This window comes from Macaca nemestrina, chromosome 12, assembly GCF_043159975.1.
Source record: "Macaca nemestrina isolate mMacNem1 chromosome 12, mMacNem.hap1, whole genome shotgun sequence".
Lineage (NCBI taxonomy): Eukaryota > Metazoa > Chordata > Mammalia > Primates > Cercopithecidae > Macaca > Macaca nemestrina.
The window spans coordinates 47,387,524-47,415,203 of record NC_092136.1 but is presented as its reverse complement, the minus strand read 5'-3'; the positions used below and the strand labels follow the sequence as shown (position 1 = coordinate 47,415,203).

At 39.8% G+C, this 27,680-nt stretch overlaps 1 protein-coding gene across 14 annotated transcripts in view; it reads right to left on the bottom strand.

Moving 5' to 3' along the window:
* Positions 1–27,680, bottom strand: part of LOC105486977 (HPS5 biogenesis of lysosomal organelles complex 2 subunit 2) — a 73,942-nt gene that overhangs the window by 37,258 nt on the left and 9,004 nt on the right. For 13 of the 14 annotated variants that reach the window (XM_071074990.1, XM_071074988.1, XM_071074997.1 and 10 more), the window contains 14 exons: positions 24,809–24,919; positions 24,279–24,343; positions 23,613–23,805; positions 21,666–21,799; positions 18,883–19,095; positions 18,184–18,255; positions 13,065–13,153; positions 11,060–11,238; positions 9,807–9,965; positions 9,064–9,250; positions 8,268–8,391; positions 7,282–7,431; positions 5,102–5,179; positions 3,651–4,228 (listed from right to left, as the gene is read on the bottom strand). In XM_071074990.1, coding sequence (XP_070931091.1) covers positions 3,651–4,228; positions 5,102–5,179; positions 7,282–7,431; positions 8,268–8,391; positions 9,064–9,250; positions 9,807–9,965; positions 11,060–11,238; positions 13,065–13,153; positions 18,184–18,255; positions 18,883–19,095; positions 21,666–21,799; positions 23,613–23,805; positions 24,279–24,343; positions 24,809–24,919 — 2,332 coding nt within the window. The remainder of the gene's footprint in view (positions 1–3,650; positions 4,229–5,101; positions 5,180–7,281; positions 7,432–8,267; positions 8,392–9,063; positions 9,251–9,806; positions 9,966–11,059; positions 11,239–13,064; positions 13,154–18,183; positions 18,256–18,882; positions 19,096–21,665; positions 21,800–23,612; positions 23,806–24,278; positions 24,344–24,808; positions 24,920–27,680) is intronic. The other variant, XM_011750200.3, reaches the window with a different exon arrangement.

Here is a 27,680-nt window from a genome sequence, read left to right as displayed (position 1 = left end):
AAATAAAAGAACAAGAGATGCAATCTCTACTTTTAAGAACCTTAAAATCAAATTAGGAGGCAAAGCATATTAAAGGTTTTAAATAAGACAAAGGAACATATAATTAATACATCAGTGACTATTACTTTTAAAATAATGAGTGTCTAGAGCTATATATAGTGACCGTCCATATCTACACACATCACAAAGCAATATACCTAGCTACCATCAATGCCAAGTTGCTCAGTTTTTTCTAGAACTAGTATTCCTACTCCATCTTTTAGAATTAAATTCAGTGAAATTAATTTTAAAATATTTGACCTATTTTTAAAGATATCAGTATAGCAAATATTCATTCTCTGAAGAACAAAATATTTGACTTTTTGGCATAGCCAAAAGTCATTTAAAATCAAGTCTGTGAAAGAAGTGAGTGATGATCTAAAACTATTGTGGTAAAAAAAAAAAAAAAAAAAAGTATGAATCTAAAGTAAAGTAGGTTTTTTTCCAAGTAGTTTTCTTTTTTTAGTTTTTTAGAAACAGAGTCTCATTCTGTTGCCCAGGCTGGAGTGCAGTAGCGATCACTGCAACCTTGAACTCCTGGCCGTGTGTGTGTGTGTGTGTGTGTGTGTGTGTGTGTGCAGCAACAGGGTCTTCCTACATTGCCTAGCTGCAATGCTGGTGTGTGCACACATGCGCACATGCATGTGTGGAGAGACAGGGTCTTGCTACGTTGCCTAGATGCAATGCCTGGGTGTGTGCGTGTGTGTGTGTGTGTGTGTGTGTGTGTGTGTGTGTGTGTGTGTAGAGACAGTGTCTTGCAATGTTGTCTAGGCTGGTGTGTGTGTGTGTTTATGTGTATGTGTGTGTAGATAGGGTCTTGCTACATTACATAGGCTGATGCGTGTGTCTTTGTGTGTGTAGAGACAGGGTCTTGCTATGTTGCCTAGGCTGGGCAAGTAGTTTTCAACTGGCTCTGAAGGCAAATCCCAAATAACAGTTCCAAAAGCTGTTTCCCATAATTATAACATCATTAGAAGGGTGAGGGCTACTCACCAGGTTCTAAGAGCCAACTTTCAAATTCTGATACATGTTTTTTTTAATAAGTCATTTTTTTCCTAGTCTCATAGTTTCCCATTTGACTGTTTCAGGCAATAAGTACTCTAAAGGAATTCAGAGGAGGATGCCATTCAGAGGTTTGGGGAAGCCTTATGACTGCGTGCGAGCTAAACCAGACATATTCACTTAAACTCAAGTAAGCAGCCACATCACTCAAATTGCCCACCATGCTTCCTCTAGCCAGCACTGGTAGTAACAACTACCACTCTGGCTGATGGAGACTCTTTTCTGCTCTTCTGTGACTGGGTATGATCACATAATAGAGACAGATACAGTAAATTTACAATGAGAAATAATGTCACACATTTGTGAGGAGAAATAACTTGTTTCTTATTTTGCACAAAAGACAATCTACCTCAACTCAGAAAAAAAAAATTATTATGCTTTTAACTGCTGTATTTGAATTAAAGCAGATCTGTAACTATAGATCCATATTTCTAGAAAGCTAAAATATCTTTAAGTAAGTTGACATAAAAACGTTTCTCTATTCACTTTTGGTAATGAATGAAAAGTTTGCTTAAAGTCTAAATTAATTATTAGAAATATGGCATCTGTTATTCAAGCAGAATTTGGAATTAAGAAAATTCACTTCTTCAAAAACATGGAACTATGGCTGCAGAAAGGGCAATGCATATAGTTTTTAGAGTATGAGAGCTGGTTTCTATTATATGTCAGGATGACACATAGTGTGACCTTCAGCCAAGGTAGATACTGCTGGCTGTGCACCAAAGTTTCTGAGGCAGACATGTAAGCAAGTTCTTCACCTATATTCATTCTTTTCCTCCTGGACAGATTGCATTTCCCAGTTTACTTTACAATTAGTTGGGGCCATATGACGGAATTTTCACCAATGGAAATGTATACAGAAGAGATGTAAGCCACTACCAGGCCAGGCCTGTAAGACACCACATTCTACATGCTTTCCCCAGACATAGCAACCCAAACACAACCGCAACCCTTAAGGGAAGCTGGAGCTGAAAATAATGGAAGGAACTTGGAATGCTGGAATGCTGAATTACCACCTGGAAGACAGCTACCCACTGACCTGGAATACCTGTCCTGGACTGTTACATAAGCAAGAAACATACTTCTATATAAGTCTGAGTTACTACATTATGAGATATTTATTACAGCGGTTTAGCCACCTAAAAGCTCTCTCTGCCTCAGATTGCTTACCTATAAAATGAAATAACACCATCTACTCCAAAGATTATTGTAAGGATGAATGAGACAATGCTGAAAAGTGTTTACCATAATATCTGCCACACAATAAGTACCCCATATAGTATTTCTGTATTAGTAAGTTACATGAGAGATTTTCTTCTTTTAATATATCTGCATTTACAAACATTTTACTTTAACCTCAACTTCCCCAGCACGGCTCTACCATTTTCTGAATGTCATTATGAGAGAAATAAAACTAATTTCTAGGGCCAGGCATGGTGGCTCACACCTATAATCCCAGCATTTTGGGAGGCCAAGGTGGGAAGACTGCTTTGAGGTCAGGATTTCAAGACCAACCTGGGCAACACAGTAAGACCCCATCTCTATAAAAAAATGAAGAAATCAGCGGGTACAGTGGCACACGCCTATAATCCCACGACTCATAAAACTGAGGCAGGAGGATTGTTTGAACTGAAGGGGTCAAGGCTGCAGTGAGCCATGATCACACCACTGCATTCCAGCCTGGCCACAGAGTGAGACCCTGTCTCTAAAAATAAAAAATAGGGCCAGGCACAGTGGTTCATGCCTGTGATCTCAACACTTCGGGAGGCCAAGGCAGGTGGATCACTTGAGGTCAGGTGTTTGAGACCAGCCTGGTCAACATGGCAAAACCCCGTCTCTATTAAAATACAAAAATTAGCCGGGCGTGGTGGTGCGCGCCTGTGGTCCCAGCTACTTGGGAAGCTAAGGCAAGAGAATCTCTTAAACCCAGGAGGCAGAGGCTGCAGTGAGCCAAGATGGTGCCACTGCACTCTAGCCTGGGCAACAGATTGAAACTGTCTCAAAAAAAGTAAAATAAATAAAAATTTAAAAACTAATTTCTTATAATCCAGTTGTAAATGTAACCAATGTCTGAAAGAACTATTAAAAGTTAAAATGAGGCCAGGCATGGTGGCTCACGCCTGTAATCCCAACACTTTGGGAGGCCAAGGCAGGCGGATCACGAGGTCAGGAGATCGAGACCATCCTGGCTAACATGGTGAAACCCCATCTCTACTAAAACTACAAAAAAAAATTAGCTGGGCATGGTGGCGGGTGCCTGTAGTCCCAGCTACTCGGGAGGCTGCAGCAGGAGAATGGCGTGAACCCAGGAGGCGGAGCTTGCAGTAAGCCGAGATCGCGCCACTGCACTCCAGCCTGGACGACTGAGCAAGACTCCGTCTCAAAGAAAGAGGAAAAAAAAAAGTTAAAATGAATGGAAAACAGAATGAAGGGCTGACCAGCACAGATGTGATTTTCTACTTAAATCTTTTTTTTAAACCCCAAAATTCAAAACTGCTACTGCTTTTTTATACAAATTTCTATCTTTGATAAGGCAATCTGAGTATTACCTTTCAATCCTTCAATAAAAGTATCCCAAACAGAAGGGCTATTCCTGTAACTAAGCTTGATACTCTCTTTTGCTCTTTTCAAGTCCAGGAGAAAAAAGTACTTCTTCAGGAATTGGCAAGCCAGAATTTCAGGAGAGTACTGTTGCAAAGTGTGGTCCGCATGTCCACTGGTGCTTTTGGTCTTAGAATTCAATATATTCAACTCCAAACACAATGTTGTCAATTCAGCCAGGTCGTTCTGAAGACCACTTGCAATGGTGCATGGAGAACATATTTGAAACAGGTCATCCAGAGACTCCCTTGGACTCCTTACACATTCACATGCTGTTTTATCAATAGTTTCTTCATTGCCTAAAGAGTCCCTTTTTTCTTCTTCATTATCTTCATCTAATATTCCCTTTTTTGATTCATTAACTAATAGTACATCCTGGTTCGATTTCATGGACGAGTTGTCAGTATCTGAAATGCCTGAAAAGTCTTTCATGGCAAATGTTTTTTCTAAATATGAAAGCCACTCCTGTAAAACCATTCTCAGAGACTCGGATTCAAATAAAACCAGAGGGTCCTGTAGCTTGGTCCTATACAAGACAGATAAGTATGAAATTTGTTTCATGTGTCTTTCTTAAAACAAATTAATTCAAGCTAAATTAACCTAACCAATGTAACATACTCATCTGGAATAAATGTTACTTTTCAACTCTTTCAATAAAAACTGTCTCAACAGATGACAAAACAGAAAACATAAACTTGGCAGTGTTTACTAATCCCCCCCCCCTTTTTTTTTGTTTTTTGGAGATAGGGTCTTGTTTTGTCACCCAGGCCAGAGTGCAGTGGCACAAATATAGCTCACTGCAGGCTCAAGTGATCTTCCCACCTCAGCCTCCTGAGTAGCTGGGAATACAGGCACATGCCACTACACCAAGCTACTTTTGGTATTTGGGGTTTCGTCATGTTGCCCTGGATGGTCTCAAACTTTTGAGCTCAAGCGATCCGCCCACCTCAGCCTTCCAAAATGCTGGGATTACAGTCATGAGGCACCGCGCCCAGCCTAATTCTTCAATTTCAATTTCAGATGAGGCTACCTCTGCCCCAAACTATCACAGGACTACTACTGATGGACTCAGAAAGTCATTCCCATTCTGGGCTTGTGTGAAGGCTGCTAATCTCAGAAGTTTTACACACAAAGCTAGGAATATTGAAAGTCAAATACCAAAAAATTAACATGAAAAAAATCTTATTGCTGCCAAGAATGAAAACTTCAGTGCCTGGGTTTTTCCTATTAATCCTAGGAAGGCAACTTGGACTTAATAAAAGGAAAGACCATTTATAACAACTTCTCTAATCAACTATATATTTCACATAAGGCCCATAAAAAAGTTACGATATAATGATTCACTTCATTTACTAAACTGCCTTGAGAAGTCACTATAAAGGTTTCTCATTATACTCACATTGCTTCCGCTGTTGCTACTTTAAGCTCCTGGAGCCTGTCTTCTTCTGGTGGTGGACTAGTTACCTCTTTTTCCTCCCTAAGAAAACGTGAAAAATAACAATAACATTCACAAGAGTTAGAGGGGATCAGACTTGTTTTTTTTTTGAGACAGGATCTCACTGTCGCCCAGGCTGGAGTGCAGTGACGTGATCTCGGCTCATTGCAACTTCCGCCTCCTGGGTTCAAGCAATTCTCCCTGCCTCAGCCTCAGAGCTTTCTTAGACAAATATTTCTTTTTTTTTTTTTTCTTTTTTTTTTTGAGACGGAGTCATGCTCTGTCGCCCAGGCTGGAGTGCAGTGGCGTGATCTCTGCTCACTGCAAGCTCTGCCTCCCGGGTTCACATCATTCTCCTGCCTCAGCCTCCTGAGTAGCTGGGACCACAGGCACCCGCCACTGTGCCCAGTTAACTTTTTGTGTTTTTAGTAGAGATGGGGTTTCACCACGTTAGCCAGGATGGTCTCGATCTCCTGACCTCGTGATCCGCCCGCCTCAGCCTCCCAAAGTGTTGGGATTACAGGCATGAGCTACCGCGCCCAGCCCTTAGACAAATATTTCTTACACTTACTAAATGGCAAGTATTAATACTCCTATTACATCAGACGAATAGATGAATAGAAAAGGTGGTCCTTGGCCTCAAAGTGATAAGCTCCAGTGAGCTCTCATTAGAAAGAAAGGCATGCAAACAACTAAGTATAATTTAAAAGAAGAGTAAGTTGAATACCAAAGACCAGCTCTTTAAAGAGCATTGTGATATGAAAGCAGAGAAGAAGAAATAATTTTTCTGAGTAGGGAAAGCGACAGATTCCTAAGGAGGTATTAGTTGTGTTACAAAAAATGGTGGGAGAATACTCTGGATAGAAGACATAGCATGAAGAAAGGTAGTGAGGTATCAGAGTACACACTTAGTTCTCTGACAGGAGTGAAATTTACAGCACTTAGAAAATGTGGCTGGAAGGTAGCTACGGTCAGATAGAAGGCTGCATTAAATGTCATGTCAAAAAATCTGTACTTTTTTTCTATAAACACATGGATTCACTAAGTTATTCTGAGGATTAGAAATCTTTTATTTCATCTGGCTGTCCATGGGTTTCCAAACCCCAATACCACTGGTGTCCAAACACTGGTCCCATGGGTTTCTCTCTTAATTCCTGGGTAAGTGCTGAATTTGCTTGCCTTTAATACCCAGATTCCCTAAACTGTAAGGCAGAAGCCAGAAAGACAAGATACTCCACACTATGCCCAATCAAGGGCTCTGCTACAACTCTGCTACACAAGGACCAGGCCACCAGCATATCATGGGAAGGTACCTGACAGGACATCAATGCCAACTGTTTGATCAACAGTGTCTTCATTGCCTAAAGAATCCCTTCTTTTCTTTTTCATTATCTCAATCTAATATTCTGTTTATTAGAGAATAAAGTATTATGTTACATGAGACAATTAGATGAATATAAAAGGTGGTCCTTTTGCTATTGCTTGATGAGTCCTCAACTCATCAAATAATAGCACATTTGGATCTTGCAGGCCAGAGAGCATCAGTGACATTCCCAAAGTCACCTACTAGTCATAAGCAGAGCCAGGACAAGGTCTAGATCCTTGGTCATCCTACTCTTAATATAATACTCCTGTGAGATCCCAGAAGTTTGAAGAGGAGATTATGGGGGAAGGAGGGGAGTTATGCAGGGGAAAGATGGAAGAGATACTAAATTAAAACTGGGCTCTATAGATCTGCTTCAGGGTGATGTGATTTTTCAACACTTTGTGGAATTTCACAATTTTATAAGCTACACAAACAATCTTCAATGAATGCAGACATACACGTGCCTTCTTGAAAAGGACATAGCCTATGGCACAGGTGTCCAACTTTTGGCTTCCCTGGGCCACATGGGAAGAACTGTCTGGGGCCACACATAAAATACACTAACATTAACAATGGCTGATGAGCTATTAAAAAAAAAAAATCACAAAAAAACTCATGTTTTCAGAAACTTTACAACTTTGTGTTGGGCTGCATTCAAAGCGGTCCTGGAACACATGAGGCCCACAGGCCACAGGCTGCACAAGGTTGGTCTATGGCTTTCTTAAAACTGACAGCTGGATTCCCTAGAATGTATAGAGATTGATGTCTAAGAGCTTACTCGGTGTCTTCATCCTTTGGGCAGGTATCTGAACTCCCATCCTCTTCACATGATTGCTCATCACCCCTGAGCTCTGGTCTCGCTTTCAGATCAGGGCTTGTGTGAAGGGTGCCAATCTTCTCAGTAGTTTTACGCACAAAGCTAGAAACACTAGAAGTCAAATACCAAAAAATTAACATGAATAAAAACTTATTACTGCCAAGAATGAAAACTCAGGTTTTCATTCTTGACTTTTCTGTGTTTCTATTAGTCCTAGGGAGGCAACTTGGACTGAGTAAAGACTGTTTATAGCAACTTCTCTGTTCAAATAATAGCATTTCACATAAGCCCCATATAAAACTTACAATATAATGATTCCCATTATTTACTAAATTGCCCTAAGAAACCAGTGTTTCAGGGCTAAAGAAAAGGTCTTTAACTCCAGCTGTATCTGTAATATTTCTATCAACTTGGGCAAAACCATGTGATCATCAGTCCCATTCTGGTCACAGAACAACAAAGAATTGCTTCATGTATCTCAGCTGTTAACTAGTCACAATACAGCCTCCTTAAGCAAAACTTGTACCCAGTAAGACTCAGATACACAGCTAAGTAGCTGCACAAAGTCCTCTCTCAAACTCAAATGGCAACCCTGGTCCCATGGAGTAGCTAGAAAGAATTCTGAAAAGACTCCAAGTCTGAGCCCAAACTGACCATTAGAAAGGATCAACTAAAGACTAATGATACATGGAAACTATTCCCATCAGAGATTTTTTGATTTCTGATCTCTTGAGGGTGTGGACACCTACACCTGTAACAACTCAAATACCAGCTACTAAAACAGAGGGAAACTAGATTCCCCAAGGTAAATGAGAAGTTAATAGCTTCATGTGACAAGTTATATGGAAAACAAGAGACTTCTTTTTTCTCATTTTCCATTCTCTCTCTAATGTGACAACTGAAGTAAGATCAGAAATGGAATTAAATGACAAGACTAATTGGTTTACCTTTCTTTGACAGCCTGAAGAGACACAAGAGGAGATGGAGAACGAAATGGTAATGGAATGCCGAAGGGGAGAAAAGTTTCATTCTTATCTGTCTCAAACATCACTGGAGCATGAGAAACATTGTCTAATGAATGGAATCAGGAAAAAAAGAAACAAAATCTAATCATGTGGGAGTTGTTTTAATCTTCAAAAAAATTCTGAAATGAATAAACCAAAAGAAATGAAGGATTCAACACCAAAATCACAATTGACCCAGAAACAAATGAGCGAAACACAGGTTTACAAAATGCACGGGATGATCCACATAAAACAGAGGCAGGTACCTTCATTTGCCTACTAACCCTGAGTCCCCATAAGTCAAAAAGGGAGTTTAGGGTCTCTATTATTCTCTTCTCAATAGTTCAGCCATAGGAATACTCGCACATCGAAAAAGGAAGGCAATGACCCCCAAAACTGCAGTAATTTTTCATTCCTGATGAAAAATACTTTGGTTAGTCAGGATAAAATCTTCCCACTCTTTTGGTTAATGACTTTTCTTTCATAACCTTTCCAGCATTTTGATGCATGATCAAAAATAGGCCCTAATGTTAGTCCAAACATGAGGGGAAAAAATACTAAACATAAACCAACTCTTCTAGTAGGCAGCATATCTGTGGATCTGGATGGAAAGTTCTATCAACATGTTAAAAATTATTAACACTTCAGAGAACTTCTGTGCACAAGATAATCCTGGTAACAAGAGCTTGTGGAAAATAATGGCTTCACATCAGGAACCAACAACAGACATATTCATCACCTTCATTTCCGTGTGAGCCACAGCACTGATCTGGCAGGTCCTCTTCCTGCTGTGAGGTGAATTCTTTAAATCTCTCATCTTCTGAGAGGGTTTGGCTGTGAAGGGAGCAAGAGTCTTCATCTGACTGACTGCCTCTTCTACTACTAATGATACGATAAATACCAGAGTCCAAGATGCTGAAACTTTCCTAAAAATTAAAAGAATTCCAAAAAAAAATGTAAAAATTTCCTTTATAACATTAATATAACTTCTGTAAAGAAATACCAACACTCAAGTGGAAAGTTAATAACAACCATTATGGCTTATTAGAACAAACTGATGAGCAAGGCTTAGGTGCCTGGCAGCTGGGTCACTCCGTGTGCCAGTGGCATCAGCTGCCATATTTCACCAGCTTGTCTTCATAAAGCGTAGTAGTGAGAATGGGGATTAAATGAGATAATCCGGAGCTGCATTCAGACTCAAATTAGCATGAAGCACCTGAAATCACATATTAGAGCAACGTAACTTATTCTGGGAGCTATATGAGTACATCAGGGAACAGAAAATAATAAACAATGACAAAACAAAATGTGGCTCCAAGACACACCTAAATGGAGGCTTCACAGAGCTGGGCCGGTAGCTGAACAAAAGTTCACCCCTTCCCACCAAAAAATCTAAATGGAAAGGACAACAAATTTGGGGATCCTAGAGGTAAATAAGAACAACCAAAGGTGGAAAAATCCTTTAAAGGTGAGAATACTTACATGTGATGAAATTGAGCTTCTTCTACTGCTACAAGCTGAATCCAAAGGTTCAAATTTTAATACCAATTCTTCCAGTTGAGAAATTAGATCATTGTAGGTGCCATGGTCCAGCTGAGATTTCAAATGCTCCAATTTATCTGCAGTCAAAGTTTTTCTTGCCTAATAAAAGAATATTGCAATGGAATAGCTATTTGTAGGTAAATCTACATTCAAATGGCCAATATATTGAAAGAGGTCTAGGTCAGGCATGGTGGCTCATGCCTGTAATCCCAGCACTTTGGGAGGCCAAGGTGGGTGGTTCCCCTGAGGTCAGGAATTAGAGACCAGCCTGGCCAACATGGTGAAACCCCGTCTCTACTAAAAATACAAAAATTAGCTGGGCGTGGTGGCAGGCGCCTATAATCCCAGCTACTCGGGAGGCTGAGGCAGGAGAATCGCTTGAACCTGGGAGGCGGACATTGCACTGAGCCGAGATCGACCCATTGCACTCCACTCCAGCCTGAGGGACAAGAGCGAGACTGCATCTCAAAAAAAAAAAAAAAAAAGAAAAAAGAAAGAAAGAAAGAAAGAGGTCTAATACAGAACATAAAACTTCAATGGTGCTTTAAAAAGGCTTAGCAAGCTAGAGAAAGATTTCATGAGAATTTTCTTAGGAATTAAGAATTTAAGGCCATGTGCGGTGGCTGACACCTGTAATTCCACACTTTGGGAGGCCAAGGTAGGTGGATCACTTGAGGTCAGGAGTTCAAGACCAACCTGGCCAACATGGTAAAACCCCATCTCTACTAAAAACACAAAAAAAAATCAGCTAGGTGTGGTGGCGAGTGCCTGTAGTCGCAGCTACTCAGGAGACTGAGACACGCGAATCGCTTGAACCCAGGAGGCAGAGGTTGCAGTGAGCTGAGATTGCGCCACTGCACTCCAGCCTGGGTGACAGAGCAAGACTCTGTCTCAAAATAATAATAATAATTTAATTAAAATTTACAATATACACAATTATCCCCCTTAAAAACAAGTTCTGAAACAAATAAATTTGTATGTAAATTTGATATTTTAAATGAAAATTGTACCCTATTTCTTACCCTCTATCCACCCCTAGATATATCTATCATGCTTTCCCTGGGCATGTATTGCTGTATCTGTAGGTCATACAGACAGGGCTAATAAAGTCAAGCAACTTTGTAACACAATCTTGCAAGCTAGGATAGTTTCACCAATCCATGGCAAAGATGTCTAGGTAAGCTCTGACTCACTCTGCTGGCAATGACAGAATTTTGGAAAAGACAGCAGGTGCGAGCAGCCAGGTTCCATAGGCCTCTTCTTAGCAGGCGTTCCACACAGCGCTCCACGGATATCAGGGAGAGATGTGAGACCTTCCCATTTAGGTGCAAGCAGAACAATTCATTCTTACAGACAGCCACATCCTGAATATCTACAAAAACCACAGGTGTGAACATACAAAACATTAACCAAATATCCCTTACAATTTTAAAAGGGTTGAAATTATTCTAATAAATTCATTTCTTATGTAGGGTTTGGCTTGACTGAATTTCATCTCTATTTTTGTACTTGCAGTTCAATGAAGAAATCATATTTTAGAAACTATTCTAAAAAGATCAAGAATAAAAGATGTGAAGAAAGAACTCTCTCTCTCTGACCTGAAGTCTTATGTTTTAAAATGCTGCTTTCTGTGAAAAGGAATTGGGACATTAAAAGAGGATAATCTACATTAGAGGCCACACTATAAGGTCCCTGAGCGTTACAACCTGGTCCTCAATGAACGGATTTTAACACAGTATGTAAATCAATATACAGTTAATGAGAAAATATCTGCCTTCAAGAAAATATCTGTCTCGGCAGAGTATCCTGAAAGGACTTAAATGACTAGTTTTCAAGGGACATACTTAAGAAATTTAAGCCACAAGAAAATCACTGTTGATGAGACCAGTAAGTAATGATTTCTTTCTCTCTCTCCTTTTTTGGTTTTTACAAAAGTAGAAAAAGAACCAAAAAGTCAACATATACTCTCTACTGAGCAGCAATGGTAAAAAAGCTAGATTTCCCCCACTTCTGGTTTTAACCCAAAGAATATAGAGACTGATTTTCTGTCTCAGTCACATATGATGGCTGTTGCTCCCACAAGAACAGTTTGAACGCCAAACTATAAAGATACAAAATGGGAGCCAAAGCAAGACTTCTGGCAGGGACAAAGACTCAGCGCAATAGAGGGACAAATAACCTGTTTGTTCCTTTTCAGCAGTTACTAATGAAAATTACACTTAAAATTACTCATGAAAACTGGAGGACACCATGTTAAGTGAAATAAGCCAGAAACAGAAAGTTAAAGACTACATGTTCTCATTTATATGCAGAAGCTAGAAAACATGTGATCTCACAGAAGAAGAAAAGCAGAACAGAGGTGACGAGATTCTGCAAGCGTAAGAGGAAGGAGGAGACAGGGAAAAGACTTGTTAAAGGATACAAAATCACAGCTAGATAGAAGGAATAAGTTCTACTGTTCCATAGCATTGTAGGATGACTATAGTTAATAACAATGTATGTTTTCAAAGAGCTAGAATAATGAATGTTCCCAACACAAAGAGCTAATAAATGTCTAAGATGATAGATATGCTAACCACCCTGATCTGATCAGCGTACACTATACACTGCATGTATCGAAACATCACTATGTACCCCGTAAATATGTACAATTATTATGTGTCAATTAAAAAATAAATAAAATTACTCATGAAAAAATAAATAGCTGAATACAAATTCACAAATGCATGTTTAGGAAGTACCTTACAATGGGAAACATCTACGGTCAATCTTTAAAAGAAACGTGACTGGACGCAGTAGCTCACACCTATAATCATACACGCTTGTAATCCCAAAACTTTAGGAGGCCGAGGCCGGCAGATCACCTGAGGTCAGGGGTTCGAGACCAGCCTGGCCAACATGGCGAAACTCCTTCTCTACTAAAAGTAGAAAAATTAGCCAGGTGTGGTGGTACATGCCTGTAATCCCAGCTATACAGGAGGTTGAGGCAGGAGAATCACTTGAACCCAGGAGGCGGAGGTTGCCGTGAGCCAAGATCGCACCAGTGCACTCCAGCCTGGGTGACAGAGCAAGACTTTGTCTCAAAAAAAAAAAAAAAATCCTATTTTTCTACTTCTTAAATTACAAGAGAATGCTCCTACAATAATCTAATTTTCATAAGCATGAGATTAAAAATTACATAAAGAAAAATATAATTACCTTTGACTTCACTCCAAAGAAGAACTTGAACATTCTGAGGAATGAAAATATAAATTCCTCTTTCTGTCCAAGTCAGCACACAATGCTCACTGCAAGAGAATAAGTCAAGAGAATTCGAGTGTGCTAGGACACAAAAGTTTATAATTCCCTGAATTCAGATCCTTGCATTAGCTATTAAAGTAAAATCAGACTGTAGAAAGAAAACACAAGAGTGATCCATCTAATTGAGTCCTAACAACTCCTTTCTGTCTGTAACAACAGTCCACTAATAAATAGCGTAAAATGATACCAAATTGGGAAAATTCAGACATATATACTAGATATTTTCCAGAAAAAGAAAAGGGTCAGCTGGGTGCAGTGGCTCTCACCTGTAGTCCCAGCACTTTGGGAGGCCAAGGTGGGTGGATCACTTGAGGTCAGGAGTTTGAGACTAGCCTGGCCAACATGGTAAAACCCTGTCTCTACTAAAAATACAAAAATTAGCCAGGCGTGGTGGCATGTGCCTGTAATCCCAGCTACTTGGGAGGCTGAGGCTGGAGAATCACTTGAAACCAGGAGGTGCAGGTTGCAGTGAGCCAAGATTGTGCCACTGCACTCCAGCCTGGGTGATAGGGCAAGACTCTGTCAAGAAAGGGGAGGGGAGGGGAGGGAGGGGAGGGAGGGAAGGGAAGGGAGGGGACGGGAGGGGAGAGAGGGAGGGGAGGGGAGGGGAAGGGAAGGGGAAGGGAAGGGAAGGGGAGGTGAAGGGAAGAGGAGGGGAGGGGGGAGGGGAGGGGAGGGGGAGGGGAGGGGGAGGGGAGGGGGAGGGGGAGAGAGAGAGACAGAGAGAGAGGAAGGAAGGAAGGAAGGAAGGAAGGAAGGCAGGCAGGCAGGCTGGTATTTGGAAAAAGAAAAGCTTAGGTACCTTTACCTGACGTTTGTTAAAGCAGCTGAACTTTCCATACTGGACATGATAGGGGCACATTAAATCAAAGACTAACATCTTACTGCCAATCATTACTCTAGTGAGCCACTTTTAGGAACAGTAATATTTTGATGTTGTTAGTTGTGTGTGGGCAACAAAAGGCTGAGTACTCCTGGTCAACAATGTGCCAGGAGCTTTATTAAAGGCTCTGTCTATATTACCTAACTTTGTAGAAGCCAATCAAGGTAGATACACTATTCTTATTTTATTGAAAAGAGAAAAAGCTAAGGCTCAGAGAGATAAAATAATATGCCAAAGGCCATTCAGCACGAAATGTAGAAGACTCGGAATTTACACCAAGGATAGTCTGGCTCCAAAACCTGGACTTTTTTCCTGTGTAACACAGAATCTACTTCCTCCTCCACTTATCTTCACTAACCTACCCACTATTATCTGGAATCCTAACTATTCCACTTAACTGAATTCTCAAAAAGTCATAGATTCCCAAACTGCCAAACCCAATGACCCTTCATCACTTCCCATTTTCTTAACCCCAAGCAGAAGATAAGCCGGCTAACTGTTCTCTGCTTCTTGAACCTCACCTCCTGGGGCTCTAGGACACTGCATTTTCTTGGTTCTCTTTCTCTCCAGTTCTCTGGTACTCTCTCATCTTTTTCTATACTTACTCATATAAATTTATCTCATATATTTCATTTACTCTCTCAAGGCTGCTACTATTTTTTATATACCACTGGTATATAAAAAAAAATCTCCACTTCCTAATGTTGGTCAGGACATTCTCCAACTTACAATGTTCTTAATCTAGCCACCTCTCAAGGATCAGAAGTTCTACTTCCCTCTGAAATCCTCCCTTACAGCCCACAGCACTCACCCTATTTCTTGCACTCAACCTATTTCTTACACTTTGCTCATATGGCACTAAATCATGCACTGCACTGTCACAACTCTTACTTCTTATTGTTGTTAAACTTTTTGGAGAAATAAATCACATCTCTCCAATAAATTATAATCTTAAGAACAGGGACCATATTTCTTTTTCCTTTATGTTTCCAAGAATACTAAAAATGGTTCCATGTGTCTATGAAACTAACTGATTTTTAACAGGAGTTGAGTACTCATGTAAGTGTTAAACATTTTGTCAATATGAAAGACCCGATCACTATCCCTACAGGATAGTAATCTTTGTCATAAAATGCAAGAAATGGTCAGAATCTTAATCCAAAGTCAAATTGAGAAGGCTGCCTTCAAGAGTCAGAGGAGAAAAAAAAAGGAAGGGGTCCAGAGGATCTCTGAGAAAGAGATACAGGATCATAATTTTGATACTGAACCTGACATTGAGCTTGGAAAACTCCTTAGGAATTGCAACCTAGACTAGATGGGGGGCTGGGGACGGGAACTTAGATAAAAGCTGATACTTGTAATTTATACATTCCTCATCCCCTTATCCCTACACTGATAATAAATGGGGACACAAACCTAAGAGGATTGTTTTAAAGTTCGAGAAAGTAATACCAATGTGCCTGAAAGGAAACAAAGTGCATAAGGATGTCCCCTCTGGGATGTATGGGTTGCAACAGTAAAAGTCCCACAGGGCACAGTGTACAAATGAAAAAAATAAATAAACAGGAACGAAAAGAAGCCCTCCTCTTCATGTTTTTGAAACAACTCTTTGTTGAATTCACTATCATTTGAGAGTTTTCTATGTGTCTAGCACTGCCCATAGAAAAGGAGTTGACAATCTGATGCTGGGATGCATATTCATAATACAATAAGAGTGGCAATGATAAAGGAATGAATATGGTTTGACAACAGTACATGCACAGGAACAGGCTGTCTAATGTAAGCCTCTTGGAGGAATCAGCAGAGGTTTCAAAGCGGCATTAATTGTTGCTTTAGCTGAGGAACAGGCAGAGTCAGATCATCAAAGGTTTTGTCTACCATGGTAGGGACTGTTAGCAGGAGCTTTAAATAGCTACAGTCAAAAGAATAACTACCAGGAGAGCTAAGTGTATTGTGGCCCGACTACTAGAAAACATACTCTTGGGTACTTTGGGAGGCCAAGGCAGGTGGATTGCCTGAGCCCAGGAATTCGAGACCAGCTTGAGCAACAAGGTGAAACCCTGTCTCTACTAAAATATAAAAAATTAGCCAGGGGTGGTGGCGTGCACCTGTGAGTCCCAGCTACCTGGGAGGTTGAGGCAGGAGAATTGCTAGAACCTGAAAGGCGGAGGCTGCAGTAAGCCGAGATCGCACCACTGCACTCCAATCTGGGTGACAGAGCAAGACTCTGTCTCTAAAAAAAAAAAAAAAAAACTCTTGGGTAAGGGACTTCCCAACACCCTGCACATCACATCACAGTCAACAAATATTCATTAAGTATCTATCACATGCCAGGCATTAGGCCAAGCATTGAAAAAATAATAGTGAACAAAACAGAAATAAAGCCCTCATGGAGCTTACTGTCTAGGGTAAGACATGTATAAATACTATATTAATATGTAATTATATTAAATATTATATTAATATGTAACTATATTAATTGTAATTATATTAATTGTAATTAATTGTAACATATATTAATATGTAATTATAAACAAATTATATGTAATTATAAAAATTATATGTAGTTATAAATTAATATGTAATTACAAAATTATAATATGTAAATATAAAATTATATGAATGTAATTATATTGTATATAATTATAAAATTATAAAATTAATATATAAATATATAATATGTAATATATGAATTATATATTATATAATATATAATATAAAATTAATATATATATAATATGTAATATATGAATTATATATTATATAATATATAAAAATGACAAGTGCCATAAAGGAAGAATGCTAAAGAAGGAAGTTTTTAGCATGCTTTATCTAATTATGGGCAAATAAATGTCTTTCTCTAGTAACTTTCATGATGAATTAGAATTATGGAGTTACTAAAGTGTTATAATGTCTATAATTCACTTTTTAATTTTATTTTTTTGAGACAGAGTCTTGCTCCGTAGCCCAGGCTGGAGTGCAATGGCACGATCTCGGCTCACTGCAACCTCCACCTTCCAGGTTCAAGTGATTCTCCTGCCTCAGCCTCCCTAGTAGCTGGGATTACAGAAGCGTGCCACCATGCCGGGCTAATTTTGTATTTTTAGTAGAGACGGGGTTTCTCCATGTTGATAGGCTAGTCTCGAACTCCTGACCTCAAATGATCTGCCTGCCTCTGTCTCCCAAAGTGCTGGGATTACAAGCATGAGCCACACTCAGCCTTATAATTCACTTTTAAATACTTTAGTGTAGGAAGTATGACAAATACATAAGCTGGTTTTTATCCTTACCCTTAGAGGCAATCAGTTAAATTTCAATTACTTTTAAAAAATCACAAAGAGTGGTTAGTTAGCCTTTGAAAGAACTGAATCAGGTGTTCGCACTCCAGTGTACCATATAGCAACTTCATACAATGTTTGCTGAATTTCCATCAGAGATCTTACTAACTAGCCTAAGGGATATCAGAAATAATTTTTTATTGATGAAATAGAGCTCAAGATACTGGCTGGAAATCATAAACTGGCACTCTTGCTCTTGCAGAACAAGGTGTAAGAATTGGCAGGCCCAGCAGTTAACAACTTTTAGGGCAGCACTTTGTGCTGGACTTTGCACCAAATCCAACTAGAAGGCTGGCTGAACTCTGACTTTAGAATACGGCTGAAACTGCCTCCAGCAGATCTTTCATGCAAGTATTTGTCAGAGTACCTACAGGAGAGAGAGCTGAAATTTCACCAAGCATACAAGAACAAGTTCTACAACTTTTTTTGTGCCTGCTTGCTAAAAAGACATACATCTGTGTGGCAGATTTTGATCTGGGACTTGCTTTCATTATAGCATCCCACTAGCTAGGGGAGGTTATGAAGAGGTTAGTAGAGCTATCTTAGCTCTAATTGTTAGAAGTTTCTTGGCAATTATAAACTCTCCAATTGGCTTGGAAAGAGAAGTGTATTTCTAGGATCTTTCCATTCCTTTTAAATACAGAACACTTCATGTAACATAATTATTTCCTAACTTTCTAAAAATAATTTAGTGCAAAAATAACCTTAAAAAACTAACTACTTCTGAACAAGAAACAGAGATTAAAAGCTAAGTATTCTTTTCCCCCCCCCAGATCAAAGGAAAGTAGAAACTTACCTAAGATGTAAGAGTTTGGGGAAAGACAAAGATTGGGAGGATCCAACTGTATGATCATACTGAGGTTCTGATCTAGAAAGTAAACACATCTGTTAATGAGTTTATCTGTTAGAAGTATAACATAAAATTATACTTTTCCCAATATATGGTAATTTTTGCCTCCAAAACAAATTCAACAGCCTAACCACATCTGCCCTTATTCAACTCACATTAATCATAGGAAAGGTAATTCTCAAAGACTTCTTTGGTTTTTCTGAATCTTTTAATAAAAATTCAACTTCACTCTGAAAAGACATAATAAAATCTTTTTTTTTGAGACGGAGTCTCGTTCTGTCGCCTAGGCTGGGTGCAGTGGCATGATCTCGGCTCACGGCAAGCTCCACAGCCTGGGTTCACGTCATTCTCCTGACTCAGCCTCCTGAGTAGCTGGGACTACAGGCATGCGCCACCACGCCCAGCTAATTTTTTGTTTGTATTTTTAGTAGAGACAGGGTTTCACCGTTAGCCAGGATGGTCTCAATCTCCTGACCTCGTGATCCACCGGCCTCAGCCTCCCAAAGTGCTGGGATTATAGGCGTGTGCCACCACGCCTGGCCAGGTATAATAAAATCTTTAACACTTATACAATATCAGAGATTTTCACCCAATCTCTATATATAAGCTCTTCAAATAATCCTAACAAGCCATACAAATCATTACCTTAGAGTAATCACAGGGAGAGGTGGCAACGAGAGGAGTTTCTTGAACTGATGTGTACTTATAACTTCTCCATCAAAGTTCACTTCCCACATCCTAGAGCCTGGGCGAGCACAATATATCAGAGGTTGCTGGCCCCCAGAACATCTTCCAGGAAAGAAACAAGCTCCATATTCTCCATCTCTTTCCTTGTTTCCAATTTTCCAAAACTTTTCTCTAACATCCAGAAAGGAAGAGAAAGCAGATTTACTTACAAAAAAAAAGGCAAAAACAATGGCACTACAAATCAGCATGGGTATAATAACTTCACTCACAATGCCTTCTCCTTCATTCATATTAGCAATATACTGAAAAAAACAAGAGAATGGAAAGATCAAAATAGGGTTCTGGCTCTGATTTGCCATTAGCTATTTCTGTGACAGGAAGCAAATCATTTCATATTAGTACTTAGTTTATTAGCCACAGAATAAGAGGCTCAGAATTAATGTAAAGGCCCCTTTCAAATCTAAAAAGTGAATGCTACTGAACTATTTCGTACATCCTTGAACCCTACTAGTTGCTTCTAAAGTCACTCTGTAAAATGTTCTTTGGACACTCTATGGAAGCTACTAATCTAGTTCTCCAACCCTGTCTCCAAGTCACTTCCTCACCACAAACACCCAATAAACTTACTTTTTCCTCAAAAACCCAGGTCCTTCTGAAACTCTGCACCTTGGAGTATTCTGCTCCCTTAGGATTACATGAGTTGGATATATAAAAGAGCTCAGTACACTGCCTGGGAACATGGAAGGTGATAATGATGAGGTAGATGTCTCTTCCTAAAAACTCCTGTTACTTACCCTCCATGATTCCATCATTCCTCCTCAGAAACTTTCCCTGATTCCCATATATGGAATTACATGCTTCCTATGCTTTGCTTTCATAGCACTTATGACATGATATATGGCAATTATGTCTATTTAAACAGCAAATCATGACTTTTCAGGGCAAAGGACACTTCTTATTCCTCTTTGGTTGGATTCCCAGTGTGTAGCACAGTGTCAGGCCTACAGAAAGCACTCAATACATTGTAGAGTTCCATAAACTCAATCTCTTTTATTGAAGAGTGATCTAGTATGCTCTCTAGCATGAATTTACTAGATAACCTCAGATAATTCAATAACTACTTCTGTAGTTACTTGCTTTATGAATAAAACATAACATTTGCTTTACTTTAAGAACATTGGTGTAAGAGTGCTTTGAAATGTATACAGAGCAGTACAGGAAGTAGTGGTTTTATTACTTATATTCCTTATTTGGGAAATAAAATATATTTCTTCCTTATTTTATATATTTTATGATACCTAATATGGTGCTAAGGATCTGGAGGGCTATAATAAATGTTTGCTGAGTGAAAAATGCAATCAATTCATTATCATTTGTATCCTCATTAATCGTACTTTCTATTATTTTTCAAACAATATGTCACAGGCCCAAAGTTGAGTATTTTCACATATGCTACCTTAGTTAATCCTTAACACTAAATTTACATGAAACAAAGTCATATCTATCACTTTGGCTAGTCACTAGGAGGCCCAGCTTTTAAAAATATATATACATACTGTTTGTTGGGAGGGAAAATAGGTTGAAACAAAAAGATTTTTTAACATAAGTATATATTTTATTATACTATCCATGTCCCCAAAAACTGAATTCTAGCTAACAGAGAGTAAGCACATCTAAACATGTTATTTTTACAAAAGGTTCTAGGCTACTGTCATCCAACTTTAGTTACGAAATAGGTACACGGGGGTTGATTACACAATTCTCCCTTCTTTTGTGTAGGCTCAAAACTCTCCATGACAAATTTTTAAAAGGAGATGGTCCTGAGAAATATGATAGCTGCCACGTCCAGTGAAAAAAAGAATGGCCAGTGAAAATTTCCTTGCAGTGAGAATGGCTGAAAACTTTGGCACAGTGATGCATAATACTCATTTTCAGCTGTCTGCTATTCTGCTCTGGTATTTCACAGCTACCTCTAATGCACTCCTTTGCCACTCATTGGACCTCTGGCTCTATCTACCCTTGAGATTTTGATGAAATACTTATCTTCGTAAAGCTCTTATTCTTCATCCAATTTTACCCTTTAGTAAAATTCTATTAAAATAAAACAAATCTTGAAAACAACAAAACTCAAAGAAGCCTTCCTGCTTCCGCATATAAAAACAGGCCTTTGGCCTTCTCTCATGGCACTTAGAACACGCCTCACCAGCAACGGGCTCACGGAATACTTGTCTTAGTCACCCACTGGACTGTCTTAGACTCCTCTACCTCTTCTCTGCTCTCTAACATCAGCTTGCATACAACTGATTCCGTAACATCTGTAATAGCCAAGGGCAGTGGTTCTTGCCTGTAATCCAAGCACTTTGGGAGGCTGAGGCAGGAAGATCGCTTGAGCCCAGGAGTTCAAGACCCGCCTGGGTAACATGACAAAACCCAGTCTCTAAACAAAATACAAAAAATTAGCAGGGCATGGTGGCATGTGTCTGTAGACCCAGCTACTTGAGAGGCTGAGGTAGGAGGATCGCTTGAGCTGGGGAGGTCAAGGCTGCAGTGAGCCATGATCACACCACTGCACTCCAGCCTGAGTGACAGAGTGAGACCCTGTCTCAAAAAAACAAAAAAGAAAAGAAAAGAAAAGAAAAAAATCTGTATAACTGATTGATGGGGCTTGGGGTAGATAACTTCTAAGTTCCTCCCATTTCTAAAAGTCTGCATTTCTGGTGACTAATGGATGGCCAATATACCTCTCAGTGTCACACAAGAAGGATCGAGTTAGTGAAGATATAAGTAGCCTTCCATCCAAATAATCTAATTGTACAACACAGGAGTCAACCGTTGTTATGGTCTGAACAGGAAACATCACAAAAGCAGCAGCTGCCTAAAAGGAATGTGAGAAAGAAATAAAGTTTATTTAATCATAACATACACATGTGATCTCTTCCTCTTTACCTTTTAAATGAAAATAACTTGAATAGCAAAATAAAATTTTCAAATAAGCCAAAATTTAATTTGCTTGTAAGGATATCGAAGTTTCACTCACTTAAAAGTTGTATTAAATAATTTGGTACGTTAACTGCAGAAGGGAATTCTTAAGGCTCTGTTTGTGATCATCTAATCTTAGAGGTTAGAATGAAAAAGATGAAGCAAGCTTTAGAACTTGTTAGTCAGGCGTGGTAGCACAGATCTATAATCCCAGCTACCTGGGAGGCTGAGACAGAAGGATTGCTTGAGCCTAGGAGCTTGAGGCTGCAGTGAGCTTTGATCGAGCTACTATATTCCAGCCTGGGCAACAGAGGAAGAACCCGTCTCTAACTAAATAAAGTTCTGGAGTATGTGAGAGAATTTTTCACCTGTAGATAGTACTTCTCCCTTTGAGAAAAAGACAAAGTACGTTTACTATGTATAGGGTTTCTATATTTTAGATCCAAAATATATTAAGAATCAATTGATAACTTTGATCGGTCATGATGGCAAAAACCAGAAAAATATTCTGATGTGTTCATTAAAATAAAGTAATTTAGCCAATAGCCAGGTGCAGTGGCTCATGCCTGTAATCCCAACACTTTGGGAGGGCAAGGTGAGTGGATCGCTTGAGCCCAGGAGTTCGAGACCAGCCTGGGCAACATGGCAAAACCCTGTCTCTACAAAAAATTTTTAAAAATTAGCCAGGCATGGTGGTGCATGCCAGTAGTCCCAGCTACTCAGGAGGTTTGGGGTGGGAGGATTGCTTCAGCCCGGGCGATCAAGAGTGCAGTGAACCATGATCTCACCACTGTACTTCAGCCTGAGTGACAGAGCAAGAACCTGTCTCAAAATAAAATAAAATAAAATATAAAATAAAATTAATTTAGCCAATAGTAGTTAGAGCCCTTCTTTTCCGCCAAGATCCTAAATAGAAACAAGCCAATGCGAGACAAATCCTTCTACTTCTGCTGTAATGGCCCTGGAGGAGCAGGACAATGAGAAGCTGGTCTACTCTGTCTTAATGACAGACTGGAGCATTCTGTTAGGGTAAACTGAGTCTCAACCCTTCTACTCAGAAAGAACTGCAGCAGGAAGCCTGAGAACCTGCAGAGCAGAGCAAAGCCCGAAGGTGTCTTCAAGATTCCATTCAAAATAAATTATATCCATCCTGATAAAAAAATATTCCTAGACCTATGAGTTTCTTCTACACAAGAAGCGGAGAAGATCAGGAGCCTGAGCAATTGGTGTCATTTCTATGTCTGTCATTTTATTCACACCAATAATAAATAGATTTCTTTTCTTTTTTTTTTTTTTTTTTTTTTGAGACAGAGTCTTGCTCTGTCGCCCAGGCTGGGGTGCAGTGGCCGGATCTCAGCTCACTGCAAGCTCCGCCTCCCGGGTTTAGACCATGATTTCTTTTCTTTCTTAATAGCCTTATACTAAAGAACGCTTTAAATGAGCCATGCAGGTGAATCAGGAAGAACTGCAATAGATAATGTGCAAAGTACTGAAGTTAGCTCACAAAAGCCATTCTGTAACAGCACTGAGCTATAACAGGCTACCGTATGTACTATATAAAAACAGGTCTCCTCAAAATCTCCAAGTCTGGACTCTGGATTAGTCTCCCAAGAAATATAGTAGATAAAAATCACACTCTTTAATTGGAAGTTTTATAAGACAACACCTTGTATCTCACTACATACACAAAGAATGGGACTGCTTCTCACCTTTGCTTGTTTAGAAGTACTGAGTTTGATGGCAGAAACCTTCCCGGCATGATCACCTACAAAAACTCTAAGAATAGCTGTATCCCAACAGAGAGCTGTGACTCTTCGGCCTTTGTGTTCTGAAGACACATAAATTTGTTCTGGTTTCCCACGACGCTCTTGATTTAATTCCCAAACAACTACAAGACCTTGACTGCAAGAATTGAGTCACAGAGGCAAACTTTTGGCAATGATGAACAAGGTACAATTTAATTGCATCACAGTATCAACTACACTAAATACATATGTAACTCTTATTCTTCAGAAAAGAGGAAGTATTATAAAAAGTCAAGATATTAATTTCCTTGTTTTAGTCACCAAACCAGTTTAATAGGAGAAGTTAAATGATCTAAATTATCTCTGTTCCCTTTCTCTTTTAAGGCCTTTGAAATGTTGTAACCTCAAATTAGCATTTTCTACAAACACTCGGATGACCAGCTGTCCATTCTCGTTTGCTGGGTACTGAGAGATTTCCCGAGACACAGGAATTTCAGCGTTAAAACTAGGACAATCCTAGGCAAACCAGGATGGTTGGTTACCCTAACAAACACATTAAATAAAATAATTAAATGTGTCAAATTAAAATGCATTTGAAAAAGGACAGACGGTTTTAGAACAGATTCTTACCTGGTAGCTACAGCAACATAATCATCATCATGTAAACAACAGGCAACTTGAGAAATTGCACCTTCCTAGAGCACAAAAGAAAAAATATTTTTTAAATCTCAAGTTTTACATTATTATTTATTTTTTTTTTTTTATTTTTTTTTTTGAGACTGAGTCTCGCTCTGTTGCCCAGGCTGGGGTGCAATGATGCGATCTCGGCTCACTGCAACCTCCACTTCCTGGGTTCAAGCAATTCTCCGGCCTCCACCTCCCAAGTAGCTGGGATTACAGGTGCCCACCAACACGCCCAGCTAATTTTTGTATTTTTAGCAGAGACAGGGTTTCACCATGTTGGCCAGGCTGGTCTCCAACTCCTGACCTCAGGTAATCCACCCGCCTTGGCCTCCCAAAACGCTGGGATTACAGGCGTGAGCCACCGCACCAGGGCACGTTTTACATTCTTTTATTCCAAACGATTATTTATATTGGAGAAATTTGCATTTATGAAAAAGACTCCAAATGGTATACAACAGAGCTGCCCTTAATCTTACCCTGTGTGAAAGAAAAAGCCTGTGCTTCCAACCTTCTTTCTGAATGAGATGGAGTCCTCCTCCTGAACTGCCCAAAGCCAACCATTTCCGAGACACAGCTATGCTCGTGCACTAAAAACATGTAAAGAGAAGTGTGAGATGATCACAGCTACTTAACCAAATAGACTATCCACTGAAAATAAATACTGAGGATTTATGCATCAGGCTCCTTCCCTCACTTTACCCTCTGCCCAAATGGACACAACATGACACTTACTCTCTAATTTTAGAATAGTAAAAAATACTGAAGAACGAACATTTTGTTTTTAAACTTCTAAACGAATCTCACAAAGGCTGAATAGGCTCCACCTTGTGAGTAATTTTCCCTTGGCAAAAGCTGGCTGTTAGACTGTTCATATTTTGTGTAATTTGGCTAGGTCATTCCAATGCTAACTACAACAATGGAAGACCAAGGAAGTGACCAGAAGATAAAGTAACCATGTTAAACATTCATTCATTTACATCACTTCTGATCTGTACAAACACCACAAAACATCCGCAAGTCTTAGGGTAGGTGAGACTCCATCAGAGAATGCAGTGGCCATGCTGTGCCCAATGCCCTGTGGCAAAGTTATTAGTTGGTTGACTAAGAGACATTCCCAATCCTCTTCAATTTTGCTGCTTTTCACTACAGAAGTTGGAAAACCTAAATATTCACCTTCCCAGTTCCCTAGCTGCCAAGCGTTGCCATGTAACTCAGTTCTAGCTAATATGACCAACACAGCTGAGGGCTTCTCAGGAAGGGAAGCTTTACCTTTCCAGATAAGAGGCAGAGCCTGTAGAAAGCCTTTGCCCTTTGCCCCCACTTTCTTGAGATGTTAATGAGAACAGTAAGACTGGAGACAGGACACACATTGCAAATGCAACTAAAAGCTAACATATGTACAATGGTAGAATGGGAAAAATGGGAGCCAGTTATATCATTGGGCCACTACACTAAACCCAGAACACTAACCTCTTATGAGATTATAAACATCTTTACCACTTAAGCTCCTATTAATATGTTACACTATACTGTAACTTGCAGCTGAAAAAATGTCTGATGTCAAGCCTCAAAACTGTTACTCATATTATTTTGTCTATCACTTCCTATTTTTCCCTTTCCTCAGATGCTGGTATTTCCTTTAGGGCAGTAGCAAAAGTATAAAAATGAAATTATTTTGGTACTGGTTATGAAACTTTGTTTTTTACCACATCATTCCTGAGTTTAATCAAAATAACTCAGAGATTGAAGGAAGTACATAGTTCTTTGAATTCCAAGGACAATCAAAACACATAGCTATTAGGAAAAGAAAAATAGCTCAGGGCAGTCTGAACTATGTGAAGTATGCAGGTCCAGACAGAAATGAATATGAGATATCAGTCATGCTCCCAATCTCGGCACCCATGCCTGGGGACAATTGTTTAAAGTCATTTTGTCACTGACTAGCTGTCTCGCCTGTTAACTTCATGTCACTGAAATCTGTGATACTAAGAACAACGTATAGCCAATCAATAGTTTTTGTTATTTTAATATGTTATTGGTAAACAACTCAGAATCTGCCTCCTTTTCCTTTAAACATCCACTTGGGCTGGACAAGGTGGCTCACGCCTATAATCCCAACACTTTGGGGGGTCAGAAGTTCGAGACCAGACTGAGCAACAGAATAAGATCCCAGCCCTAAATTAAAATTTTTTATTTTTAAGAAATCCAGGCCAGGCGCAGCAGCTCACGCCTGTAATCCCAGCACTTTGGGAGGCCGAGGTAGGAGGGTCACGAGGTTAGGAGATCGAGACCATCCTGGCCAATAAGGTGAAACCCTATCTCTACTAAAAGTACAAAAATTAGCTGAGTGTGGCAGTGTGCACCTTTAATCCCAGCTACTTGGGAGGCTGAGGCAGTAGAATCACCTGAACCCAGGAGACGGAGGTTGCAGTGAGCCAAGATTGCGCCACTGAACTCCAGCCTGGAGACAGAGCTAGATGCCATTTCAAAAAAAAAGGCCTGGTGCGGTAGCTCATGCCTATAATTCCAGCATTTTGGGAGGCCAAGGCTGAAGGACTGCCGGAGCCCAGGAGTTTGAGACCAGTCACAGCAACATAATGAAACCCTATCTCTAAGAAATTTACAAAAATTAGTCAGGCCATGTGGCGTGGTGCATGCCTATAGTCCCAGTTACTTGAGAGGCTGAGGCAAGAAGACTGCCTGACGCCAGTTCAAGGCTACAGTGCACTGCAGTGTGCTATGACTCAGCTATGATGACTGTGAATAGCCACTGTACTCCAGCTTGGGCAACACAGTAAGACTGCACCACCCCTTGCCCCACCATCCGTTTCAAAAAATAATCACCCAGCATGTTGGGAGGCTGAGGCGGGCGTATTACTTGAGGCCAGGTGTTTGAGAACAGCCTGGCCAATATGGCAAAACCCCGTCTCCACTAAAAATTCAAAAATTAGCCAGGCATGGTGGTACACACCTGTAATCCTAGCCTCTCTGGTGGCTGAGGCATGCGAATCACTTGAAACCAGGAGGCAGAGTTTACAGAGAGCTGAGATGGTGCCACTGTACTCCATCCTGGGCAACAGAGCACGACTCCATCTCAAAAAAAAAAAAACCACTTGTAACTGCTGCTAATTAAAGTGTATATTTAAAACAACTTTTATCTATGTTCCCAGGTTGTAATCCTCAAGCTTGGCCCTAATAAACTGTCTGCTTATATTATTTTTGCCTTTGTCTGTTTTGTTTTTTGGGTTTTTTTACTCCTTTTGAGATAGGGTCTTGCTGTGTCACCCAAGCTGGAATGCAGTGGAGCGATCACAGCTCACTGTAGCCTCAACCTCCCTGGCTCAAGCA